This window comes from Ursus arctos, unplaced genomic scaffold (assembly GCF_023065955.2).
Source record: "Ursus arctos isolate Adak ecotype North America unplaced genomic scaffold, UrsArc2.0 scaffold_19, whole genome shotgun sequence".
Taxonomy (NCBI): Eukaryota; Metazoa; Chordata; class Mammalia; order Carnivora; family Ursidae; genus Ursus; species Ursus arctos.
Window position 1 is genome coordinate 45,197,484 of NW_026622863.1, and position 12,720 is coordinate 45,210,203.

Genomic DNA, 12,720 nt, shown 5'->3' on the forward strand with positions numbered 1-12,720 from the left:
GGCCGGACGGGCAGGACTCCGCGGGCCGGAACCCGCGAGTCGGGGCTCCCCAGCCACACCCCTCGCGGGATTTAAAGGGGCAGGAGGGGCCGGGTCGGGTCGAAGCCCGAACCTAGGGAGCGGGCATGAGGCGCTGCCCGTGCCGAGGGAGCCTGAGCGAGGCAGAGGCCGGGGCGCTACCGGGAGCGGCCCGCATGGGGCTGGAGGCGCCGCGAGGGGGGCGGCGGCGGCAGCCGGGGCAGCAGCGACCTGGGCCGGGCGCAGGGGGCCCGGCGGGGCGGCCGGACGGGAGCGGGCCCCGGGCCCGGACCGAGGGGTCCAGCCTCCACATCGAGCCCGAGAGGGTCGGCCTCGGGCCTGAGCCGGGGACAGACGGACAGGCTGAGCCTAAAGCAGCTGGTCTCGGAGCAGAGACAGAGCGGCCCGGCCAAAAGACGGAGCCACACATATCCAGCCTCCGGACATGTCCAGAGAGGAGCAGCCACTGGTCAGAACTGGAGACAGCCGGTCCCTGTACGGAAACTGGGACAGATGGCTTTTGGACTGGTCCACACAGGTCTGACCTCCAGTCTCAGCCAGAGAGGGCCAGCCTCTGGACGCAGCCGGGAGTTGATGGGCCCTGGACGGAGGTAGAGATACATGGGTCACAGACTCAACCAGAGAGGGCCAAGACCTTGGCTGATAACCTCCGGACCCATAAGAACAGGTCCAGCCTCCGGACTCAACCAGAGGGGGCCGGTCCCTCAACAGAGCCAAGTGCTGATGGCTCCTGGAAAGAATTGTACACTGATGGCTCCCAGATACAACAGGATACTAAAACATCCTGGAAACAGGTTGGCACTGATGGTTTCCCAACACAGCAAGATACTGTTGGCTCCTGGACACGGCCTGGCACTGATGGTCCCCAGATACAAGATACTCATGGACCGCAGACAGAACCTGGGACAGACTGTTTTTTGGGGGAGTCCAAGCAGGATGGCCTATTAGAGGAACCAGAACCTGGGAAGTTGGGGCCTCCTCTGTACTCTCACCTGGAGTGTAATCCCCTGACCCCTGTGCCCCGCCTCATCATCACTCCTGAAACACCTGAGCCTGAGGCTCAGCCGATGGGACCCCCCTCCCGGGCTGAGGGGGGCAGTGGCGGCTTCTCCTCTGCCTCCTCTTTCGACGAGTCTGAGGATGATGTGGTGGCCGGGGGCGGAGGTGCCAGCGACCCCGAGGACAGGTCTGGGGTGAGTGGGAACCATCCTTCCCTTGAGCCACATCCCCCCAGACCCCTTATTCCATCCCCTCAGACCCTTTATCCCATCCCCCTGCCTTTGCTTTGAGAAGTTTTCTAGCAGCCACCAACAGTTTCATCTCCGGGTACCTCTTCCATCTGTCGACCTCCTCCCTCTGACAGCCAGGTTACCAGCCCACTCCAGGCACCCTCCTAATCCTTTCCTTTTCTCCTCCCCGACTGCCTCCAGTCCTGGGGTCTAAAATGGACAGCCACTGGCCGACTTCATGGTGCCCAGGAACTCCTGAAATTGTGTAATTGTGTGCGTCTGTGTGTGTATACACATATATTTTTGCAGCAGGCATGTTTGACTTCTGTCGGATCTTCTAGGAAGTATGTAACCTCAAAATCTGAAGAGCTCTAGTAGAGGAGAACAGAAAGGGTGCACTTTTTACCCCAAATTATTTAGTCTAGATTCCTGTGGCTGTTTTAAGGGGTCATGAACCTTCACCACCTTTTAGCCATTCACTTTTGTAGGGATTGAGCCCCCCAGCTTTTATCAGATTCTTGAAGGGCTGTGTGAGCCCAAAATGCTAAGGACCCCCAGCGTAGCCAGGGACCTTCTGGTCTCCCCGTTGCCCCCCCAGCTCCCCACGGAGCCCCCTGCAGACTCTTGTTTACATCCTCTACCCTCACCCCCAGCTTGGGTGCGGTTCTTCCCTGGTGAATCAGGAGGGCTGGGCAGGGCAGGTTCAGGGAGGGTCAGCACCGAGGCAGGTGTGAGAGCCGCCAGTGGGTTGGCCTGCTGGGTCCTTCCGTTCTCGTGGGGCCTCTGGCTGGAGTCTGCCCTGAGTCCCCCTCACCCCACAGGCCTCCCTTAGGAACGTGCTCACACATGTGGCTACAGGTAGAGACAGAGCTGCCTCAACCTGCCTGGAGCTGACCCTCTGGTCCTTCTGCCTTAGCTGTTCCCTCCACCTACTCTCACATTCTTGGCATCTCAGAACAGCTGATCTGGAAGGGGATGGGGAAAAAATAGCTAGCGCTCACTTATGCCCAGCTCTGTACAAGCTCCTTGCTCATATTAACTCACTTAATCCTCATGGCAGCCCTGTGAGGTAGCTAGTATTACTATTCCCATTTTATAGATGAGGAAACTGAGGCCCAGACAGGCCGTGGCACTTGTCCAAGGTCACACACTTTGGAAGACACAGCTGGGATTCATACCCTTGGAATACCAGGCACGTTTCTAAGTGTCGTGTGTGTGTTAACCCCGAATCCTCATAACATCACTATGAGATTGGGATTATTATTATGTCCATTTTATAGAGGAGGAAACCGGTTTAGAGAGGTTTGGCCACTTGCTTAGGATCGGTCAAGCCTGGTCGGCGCCAGGATTCTTTTTTTTTTTTTTTTTAAGATTTTATTTATTTATTCGACAGAGAGAGAGACAGCCAGCGAGAGAGGGAACACAAGCAGGGGGAGTGGGAGAGGAAGAAGCAGGCTCACAGCGGAGGAGCCTGATGTGGGGCTCGATCCCATAACGCCGGGATCACGCCCTGAGCCGAAGGCAGACGCCCAACCGCTGTGCCACCCAGGCGCCCCAGGCAGCGCCAGGATTCTAACTCAGTTCTGGCTGAGTTTAAAACCCAGTTATTTGAACCTCTGGGGTGTATGGGTGGATCTGTCCCTCACTTGTTTCCTCCCAGACCACCCTGTGTCCAGTTTTTCTTCATCCTTTCAGAATCTGCCTCCAAGACCCACTTGTGATCAACTTTGGAAACTTCCCTGCTTTCAGCGCCTTCCGTGGCTCCCCAGGGCCCTCTAGATAGCGATCAGAAGTTCAGTCCTGTGTTCAGAGCTTCCTGTCTCCAGACTGCTTCCCATGCTCAGCTTCCCTGCTCCCCTCCTGACCCCCCTCTATTGCCACGAAGCCCAAGGACACACCATCCTGCTTCCCCTCGTTGCTCAAGCTGCTCTCACTGCCCAGAAAACAAACCCTTCCTTCCTTCTCGCTTCATTTTGAAATCCCATCCGACCTTAAAGTCCCACTACTTTCTTCCTTTCCTTCCTATTTCCCTTCCTTCGCACATCCATCCTGTCCTCCTCATCAGACAACCAACAGCCTGAGCCTCTATTATGTGTCCAGCCCTGTGTTGGTTTTGCTGGGGACACAGCAGTGATTGAGACATTGCATTGCCCTCATGGGGCTCCCAGGCCAGTGGAGAAGACAGACCCATCACCATACAGAGAGGTCAGGGCTGGGATGATGGGGGAAACCGAGTGTTGTAGAAGACCACTGGGGGTGGGTGGTGTGATTGGCCGCACCTGGGGTATCAGAGAGGGCTTCCTGGAGGAGGGGGCATGGGAGAGGAGACCAACGTGAAACGATCTAAGAAAGCCCGGATTAACCGTCAGGTCTAAGAAAGAGACAAGATACTGAATCTGCTTAATGATAAAAAAAAAAAAAAAAAGACCGTTAAATTAAACTTCTTCAAGCAACGTTTTTGGGCAGCTATTGTGTGCGAGTCATGGGCTGGGGACACAGTTGTAACCATGATAATCCCAATCCCTGCCTTCAGACTTCATAGTCCAGCAGGGGTATAGCATGTAAGCCCAGGGCTGTGGGTTCTGAGTTGGAACCCCAGCACTGTGCTGTGTGACTTAGGCAAGTGACTTCATCTCTCTGAGCCTCTGTTTCCTCTGTAACACAGAGGCAGCAGTCCTCCTGGGGTTGTGTTTTAGGATTAAGTAGGTATGGCTCACCGAGTCTTTGTCATTGTGCCTGGAATGTCCCAGGTGCTTAGTAAACAGGAACCTTTATTAATCACCTCCTCTCCACGGCTGGCAGCTGGAGGGTGGAAGGACTGGCCTTTCCTGAATCCTGCGGTCCCAACACCCTGCCTCTGCTTGACCTTCCCACCATCACGTAGACGTCTGCTAGGTAGCTGGGCTCTGAGCAGGTGGGAGAGAACATGGCTTTGACCCCAGGGTAGTGGGGGATGGGCCACACAGCTTCCTTCTGTGGAGAGGACCGCTTCTCCTAGTACTTGCCTCAGGGCCTGTGCCTTGGCGCAGAATGTATTCATGTGTGTGCACGCGTGCTCATGCGTGTGACTCAGACGCTGACCCGGTCTCAAGAACCTCTTGACTGAGTCAACCTGATACAAATAAATCTTTGTTTTCAGTTTGCTGTACTGGTTTTCTATTGCTAGTTCTCTCTCTTTCTTTGTTTCTACTTATCTTTTTCTTTCCTGTCATTACTTTGTATCCGTGTCTCCCTTTCTGTCTTGCTATGCTTTCTTGGTCTTTTGGTAACCCTGTCTCTGTATTAGTCAGGCTAGGTCAGGGTTTGCTGTAGTAACAAACAGCCCCCAAACTTAGTGACTTGGAACAACACCGGATTATTTTTGTTCATACTGCACAGGGACCATGAGCCACTGGTGGGTGAGGGGGCCCTGCTCCATGCTGTCTTCACTCAGGGCCCAGACTGAGGAAGCTTTTCTTTCTCTCTCCACGCATCCCACCCCCTTTTACAGCAGGGCAAAGGACACGGAGAATCATGTACTGGCTTTCAAGCTTCTGCTCACATTTCATTGGCCAAAGCACGTCAGTAACCTAAGGTCAAGACGGCAGGGACGTCCCTGGAAGGGGGAGGGGCTGGAGCCCTTTGGGGAGCAGCTCTCATGACTGTCCCGGTCGCCATCTCTTGTGCCCTTCTCTCTGCCTCTGTCGTCACCTTGCCATCTGGCTCTGTTTCTCTTTCTGTGTGGTTCAGCCTCCACTCATCAGCTCCTGCCTCTGTCATCTTCTCCAGAAGCTCTGACTGGGTTTCAGGACAGAAGTGACATTTCCAGGTGTTTGGTGTGTGTCTGTGGAGGGGAAGACTTGGGGGCTGTTTGTGACTGTGAAAAGACCTGGCCTATTTTTACTCACTGGAGAAGGACAGAGAACAATGGACAGGCTCTTCCTCACCTTTGCTGAGGCCTTTGGGGGATCTCGAGATAGCTGAAGTAGTGGGCTTTGCTCACCCCAGTGAGCTTGGGAGCAGCGATCGCAAGAAGCCCCCTGGCCCTGGAAAGACCCCCAGTCCACCTGGTTTCCCTCAGTGCAGCATCCTACCCCCTCCCCTCCCCAGCCTTGGCACTGACCCCACCCTGCTCTGCCCCACACAGAACAAACCCTGGAAGAAGCTGAAGACGGTTCTGAGATATTCGCCCTTCATGGTCTCCTTCCGAAAACACTACCCTTGGGTCCAGCTGTCGGGACACGCTGGTGAGAGCAGGGGTGTGTGGGACGGCAGGGGGCAGACAGGCTGGGCAGAGATGCCTGGGCTGGGGAAAGAAAGTTCTAGAGCCATTCTTTGTAGTTCAGGTTGTCCCAGCTGTCAGATGGGCTTGGGGACTGTCTCCACCTCATGAGGCTGTTATGAGAAGTGCATGGGCCTGGGCCGGGCCATCCATACATCAGGGCTGAGGGCTGTTCCCTGTGGTCTCAGCACCAGGGGGACGGGGAGCAAATCCTCAACCCTGGGGAAAACGTGGTCCTGGGCTCAAATCCTCATTCTGCGCTTTATATATGGGGGTCCTGGGCCAGTTACTTTCTCTCCCTGGGCCTTGGTTTTCTCACCTGTAATACGAAGATAATCATACCTCCCTTGCGGGCTTAACTGAAGGGTTAAAATCAAAATGTGTATGAACGGGGCACCCGGTTGGCTCAGTCGGTAGAGCACGCGACCCTTAATGTCTGGGTTGTGAGTTCAAGCCCACATTAGGTGTGGAGCCTGCTTAAAATAAAAAGAAAATAAAATATTTTAAAAATTAATGATAAACCAAAATCTCTACGAAGATTGAAACACAGGCCCCTCAGAAATGGAAATAATCATTCCTTGTTCTCTCCTCATGTCCAGAGTATTACAGGCCCTCAATAAACGGCAGCTGTAACGGTTTTCCGCAGGCCCGAGCGTGACGTCTGTGGCACGTGCTAGTACAATGCCCAGCACGTAGCAGTTTCTGTAAAGGGCCAGACAGTAAACATCCGAGGTTTTGTGGGCCGTATGGTCTCTGTCGCAGCTACTCAGTTCTGTTGTTACAGCATGAACGCAGCCATAGATAATACCTAAACACAGGAGTGTGTCTGCGTTCCAATAAAACTTTATTACAAAAAAGGGTACCAGCGGGGACTAGAAAAATTAGGTGGGCCCACCGGCAAAGGAAGACAAGAAGGGAACTTACCTACCTTGTTCGTCCCTAGATCCGAGTTGTTGAAAAGCCAACCCCCGCCCCCCGCCACACGGCTGCCATCTCTATGTGTTCGCGTTACTCTAGCTGAGTTAAAATACCAGAAAACCCCTCAGAAGGTAGTGGTGGTTAAAAGAAAACTTAGTGGAAGAAAAGGACCATTTTATTACACTCACAGGTTTGGGGTCAGGAAGCCAGACAGGGCTTGGCAGGGACGGCTCGTTGCTGCGCCATGGTTTCTGGGAACTCAGCTTGGACAACTCTTTTGAACGCTGCAAGGCAGAAACTTCTGAGATTCATTCACTCACATGCCTCGCGATCAGTTGCTGGCTGGGTGTCAGCGGGGGCCGCCTCCATGTGGCTTCTCTGTGTTGCTGCTTGGGCTTCCGCACAGTATGGTGGACTCGGACTAGTCCGCTTTCTTCCGGGGCTGCTCAGCACTGCAAAGGCAAGCGTCTCTGCCAGCAAAGTGGGAATCACGTCTCCTCTTGTGACCTAGACTCCAAAGTCACAGGGTTGCTTCTGTCATCAGCCCTCCCAGATTCAAGGGGGGAAGAAGAATTAGATTCCGCTTCTTGATGGGGAGTGGTGAAATTCTAGAAGGACCTGTGGGGCAGGAGCTATTGTTGGGCCATCTTTGGAGAATATAATCTGAAAATACAATTTGCTCCCATAAGAATTCATAACTCTAATCTACACAGTCTGCAGGGTCCAGGAAATGCCAGATTTGTCAGTTAACTTAAATTGGTCCCAGGGGTTAGCACAGTGGAACTCCAGGCAGAAGCACGTGCAAATCTTTTTTTTTTTTTTTTAAGGATTTTATTTATTTATTGGAGAGAGAGACAGAGATAGCGAGAGAGAGCAGGAGCAGGGAGGAGAGGGAGAAGCAGGTTCCCCGTGGAGCAGGGAGCCCAATGTGGGGCTCGATCCCAGGACCCTGGGACCATGACTTGAGCCGAAGGCAGACGCTTCACCGACTGAGCCCCCCAGGTGCCCAGAGCAAATGCAGATCTGCTCTGGAGCATCATGCTCTCGACTCAGACCGCACACAGAGCCCCACAGCCGATCATGAGCTCACAATCTAAAATGACAAAACAAATGAGGACACAGTGCTGTGAACAGGACTCCATTTCGACAAGGAGCAGCCATAGGTCCTGTCCTTGCCACATAGAGGCCAAGACAGTGAGAGTTGCAGGGAGGGAGAGAAAGGCTTTCGGAAGGGTCAGGTAAGATGCATCCGGGAGATGAGAAGATCTCTGGCTGATGCAGCTTCTGACGCTCTTGTCGACTGTGCTGCCTGTAGGCAACTTCCAGGCAGGAGAGGATGGTCGGATCCTAAAGCGTTTCTGTCAGTGTGAGCAGCGCAGCCTGGAGCAATTGATGAGTGACCCCCTGCGGCCTTTCGTGCCCACCTACTATGGCATGGTGCAGCGGGATGGCCAGGCCTTCAACCAGATGGAAGATCTCCTGGCGGATTTTGAGGGCCCCTCCATCATGGACTGCAAGATGGGCAGCAGGTAGGTTGAGGGTCAGCCAAGGGGGCAGAGGGTCTGGGGATGCTCAACCAACTGAGCCACCTAGGCGTCCCCCATTTCACTCTCTTAATAGTTATCTTTTGATAAACAGGAGCACTTCTCATTTAGGCCAGTTTGTCATTTTTCATTATGATTAGTAGCTTTGTGTTTAAGAAATCTGCCTACTCCAAGACTGTGTGATCTCCTGTTTTCTTCTACAATCTTTATTGTTTTAACTTTCACATCTAGATTTGCAGTCCATCTAGAATTAATTTTTATACATGGTGTGAGGTAGGGATTGAAGCCCCCCCCCCCCCCAATATGGCAATCCTATTGACCCAGCACCATTTATTGAGAAGACTTCCCTTTCCCCACTGAATTGCTGGGCCTTCTTTGTCATGACTTGGGTAAATGTACACATGTGTGTCTGTTTTTAGACTCTGTTCCTGTCCATCGATCTAATTGCCTATTCTTGTGCCATGTTGTGGCTTTATAACTTGTCTTGATATCAGAGAGTATGTCCTCCATCTTTGTTCCTCATAGTTTTCTTTGTCACGTCCTCTGTGTCCCAGGACCTACCTGGAGGAGGAGCTAGTGAAGGCCCGAGAAAGGCCCCGGCCCCGGAAGGACATGTATGAGAAGATGGTGGCTGTGGACCCCAGGGCCCCCACCCCTGAGGAACATGCCCAGGGTGCTGTCACCAAGCCCCGCTACATGCAGTGGAGGGAGACCGTGAGCTCGACCTCCACCCTGGGCTTCCGGATTGAGGGCATCAAGGTGAGGGCCAGGAGCTGCTAGCCTGGGGGCTGAGTGCTAGATCAGAGGCAGGGCCTCTTGGGGAACATGGGTGTCAGGGAAAGCTGGGAAGAAGCAGGATGTGGAGAAAGAGCAGGAGACTGTGGAAGATGAATAGACAGGGGCTCGGGGAGGTCCTGCTTCTCTCTCACCCCTATCAGTGTCCAAGTTTTGTTTATCTGTCTCCCTGAACAGCTACTGATTCTGTCTGCTCCACTCCCCATGGCCCTGCCCTAGTCCATCCATCTGTCCCGCCCTAGCCTCCCTGGTCTCTCCCCCACTAGCCTTCCTGGTCTTTTCTGCCCTAGCGGTCTCTCCCCCACTAGCCTCTCTGGTCTCTTCTGCCCTAGCCTCCCTGGTCTCTCCCCTGCTAGCCTTCCTGGTCTCTTCTGCCCTAGCCTCCGTGGTCTCTTCTGCCCTAGCCTCCCTGGTCTCTCCCCCACTAGCCTCTCTGGTCTCTCCCGCCCTAGCCTCCCTGGTCTCTCCCCCGCTAGCCTCCCTGGTCTCTTCTCCCCTAGCCTCCCTGGTCTCTTCTGCCCTAGCCACCCTGGTCTCTCCTCCACTAGCCTCTCTGGTCTCTCCCGCCCTAGCCTCCCTGGTCTCTCCCCCGCTAGCCTTCCTGGTCTCTTCTGCCCTAGCCTCCCTGGTCTCTTCTGCCCTAGCCTCCCTGGTTTCTCCCTCCCTAGCCTCCCTGGTCTCTCCCTCCCTAGCCTCCCTGGTCTCTCCCACCGTAGTCTCTCTGGGCTCCTAGGTCCTTGTCTCACCCCCTCTGATCCTCATCTGACATGGCAGCTGGAAGGATCCTTTTTCCCCCGTTTGGGGAAAGATTTTCCTTTTTTCTTTCTCTCCTTCTTTCTTTCTCTCCTTTTTTTTTGTAAATTAAACCTAGTTGTTTGAAGAGGTATTCACACAGTTCAAAAATCAAAATAATATAAAAGGGTATAGAGGGGAAATCTCTCTCCCAGCCCTGCTGCTGTCCTCCCCATTCTGTCCCCCCACCCCCGTCTGCTCCTGGAGAACCACTTGATGGTTTCTTCTGTTTCTTCCTGCAAATACAAACAAATGCAACTGTATATCCTAAATTTTCCTCCTCCAAAAGGAAGTATATAGCCCCGGAGAATTTTCCATATCATTCCATAGAAAGTCTGCCTGCCTGCCTGCCTTTCTCTTCCTTCCTCCCTTCCTCCCTTCCTGTCTTACTCAGCTGTGTAATAGCTCTCTGTGGATGAGACACAGTCCCCTACAGATGGCCACCTGGGTTTCCACTCTTTGCCATTATAAACAGTGCCTCAGTGAATCACTTTATACACAAGACACTTTGCGAGTGGGTAGGTTTAGCTGTAGACAAGATTCCCCGAAGCAGGAGGACAGAATTGAAGATGAGGTGCATTGGGAATTTTGCTTGAGATTGTCAAGCTCCTTTCACAGGAGTGGGACCATTGTGCACCCCACCAGCGGTGCATGAGAGTGCCTGTTTCCCCATGGCCTCGCCTGAGCCATCTTTCTACTTGTACATCCTACTGTTAGTCTCCTATTCCATGGCTCCCTAGTCCCCTCGAGAGAAGTTCCCTGGCCTAGAGGGAGCTCCAGGGTCTAGCCTCATCTCTCCCCCCCGTCTCTTCCTCCTCCTCTACCTTTAGGCCACAGTGAAGCACTTTCATTTCCTTGAAAGAGTCCTGTACTTTCCTGCCACAGGAACTTTGCACATGCTCTTCCCCCTACTGTTCCCCTGATTGACTCCCAGTCGTTTTCCTGTCTCCTTTTACTTTATTTTTTACTTTAATACTTATTTATTTATTTATGTAATTTGTTTGAGAGAGAGAGAGAGAGAGAGTGCGCTCGCACATGCACAACAGGGAAGGGCAGGGGGGAAGGGAGAAGCAGACCACTCCCCCACTGAGCAGGGAGCCTGACTCGGGGGTTGATCCCAGGACCCAGAGATCATGACCCGAGCCAAAGACAGATGCTTATCCATCTGAGCCACCAGGCGGCCCTATTTTTTATTTATTTTTTAATTTTTAAAGATTTTATTTATTTGAGAGAGAGAGAGAGAGATCATGAGCAGGGGAGAGGGGTAGAAGGAAAAGCAGAGTCCCCTCTGAGCAGGGAGCCTGACGGACGTTGGGCTCGATCCTAGGACTATGGGATCATGACCCCAGCTGAAGGCAGTCGCTCTACAGACCGAGCCAGCCAGGCGCCCCTTCTGTCTGCTTTTAAATTTCACTTCCTCCAGGAAGCCCACCCTGATTTCTACCCTGCCAGATCAGGGCCATCTCTTTACTTCCTCATTATTCTTATTTCCCTTTGTGATGATCTTATACCATACCTGCCTCCTTCACCTGACTGTGTGTCTGTCCTGTTACCTCCATGTTATCAGCGCCCACACGGCACCTGACAGTGTGGCAGAATGACTCAGGTGGCTTCTCTGTGCCCTTCTCAGATATAAAAAAAAAATAACAGTCTCATTAGGCAGTGCTTACTTAACTGTGTGCCAGGCACTGTGCCATGCATCCTGCACACATCCAGTCTCCTCTGATCCTTATACCAGCTTTAACCTAACGGTGGTAAATACCAACACAATCCCCATTTTCCAGATGTGGGCACTGAGGCCACGGCTGGCGAAGCAGCTTGTTTAAGGCCGCCAGCTAGGAAGCAGCAGAGTCACTGTTCAAAGCCAGACCCACCCCTCTCCAAAGTCCACTGGGCTAGCCTGGCTTAGCCAGGGGGTTCAAGGTTAGCCTGGGAAGGACCGGTTGCTCTGGAGTGCGCCTTGAGGCTGGGTGGGGCTGGGCTGGCGGGTGAGCTGGCCGCTCCTCCTGAACAGCTAGGAGCGGGGGGACAGGCAGGTGGTCCCGGGTGGTGCCTGAGGCTGCTCGGTGTCCTGCTCGGGAAGGAAAAGGTGTGACGCTCTGCCTTCGCCCCTTGCCCTGCAGAAGGCCAACGGGACCTGCAACACCAATTTCAAGAAGACCCAGGAGCTGGAGCAGGTGACGAAGGTGTTGGAGGACTTTGTGGATGGGAACCGTGCAATCCTGGTGAGTGGGGCACCCATGCCCTGAACTTAGCAGCTAAGACCACCGCCGTCATTGTTGCTCCTGAGGCGGTGGTCTGCTGTAGGCCCGGGTTGGCCGCTACCGGCCTGCCTTGCTGACCATCGGCGGTCAGCGGGTGGCTTGGCGAGAGCCGGCTGGACCCCTCCTGGGTCCTGCTTATACATCTGGTGATGGGCTTACTGTCTCGGCTCACGACTTGGCCACTTGTCTCTCACACTCCAGCAGGCGAGCCTGGGCGCATTCTCAGGGTAGGAGCCGGTGGCCCAGAGAACGAGTGAAAATGGAGGACGGCTTGGAAAGGCCACCATCATTTCTGCCCCGTTTTATTGGCCAGAGCAAGTCCTCTGACCAAGCCGAGATTAAAGGGACTCTCGGTTGGAGGAGCTGCTAGGAATTGTGGGTATTCATGTATCTCTCACCACACTCTGCTCTGTGCCACCCAGAGGCTTCCAAGACTCCCCCCGCCTCCCATTTTCCCCGCGGTTCCCCTGAGCCCATCCTGGCCGGGTTCCACCCGCTCCTTTGGGGGTATAAGATGTCAGCTCTCAGGGTGGGGAAGGACCCACAGAGTCCCTGTGCTAACCAAGAAACGCTTCTTCCCACACAGAGAAAGTATGTGGCTCGCCTGGAAGAACTCCGAGAGGCTCTGGAGAACTCTCCTTTCTTCAAAACCCACGAGGTGGGAGTCCTGGCGGCCGTGGGAGCAGAAGGCCCTGTGTGGGGGGCGGTGGGGGGTGTCAGCATCCGGGTGGCACCAAAGAGAAACTGCTGACAGAGTCACGGGGCAAAGCTATTAAGGGGAACCCCCACGTTTTGGGGTTTGCTCTTTAGGGTAGGTGGCAGAGAGGGTTTCAGGGAGATGGGATCGCTGGGAACAGAGGCTCGAGCCAGGTGGTCTG

General features: G+C 54.0%; 1 protein-coding gene across 2 annotated transcripts in view; it reads left to right on the forward strand.

Annotated features, from left to right (window-relative positions):
* The window catches only part of ITPKC (inositol-trisphosphate 3-kinase C), a 15,906-nt gene continuing 3,186 nt past the window's right edge, over positions 1–12,720 (forward strand). The window contains exons 1-6 of one of the 2 annotated variants that reach the window (XM_026482256.4): positions 1–1,232; positions 5,395–5,494; positions 7,763–7,976; positions 8,546–8,750; positions 11,702–11,803; positions 12,429–12,500. In XM_026482256.4, coding sequence (XP_026338041.1) covers positions 126–1,232; positions 5,395–5,494; positions 7,763–7,976; positions 8,546–8,750; positions 11,702–11,803; positions 12,429–12,500 — 1,800 coding nt within the window. In that variant the 5' untranslated portion in view covers positions 1–125. The other variant, XM_026482257.3, reaches the window with a different exon arrangement.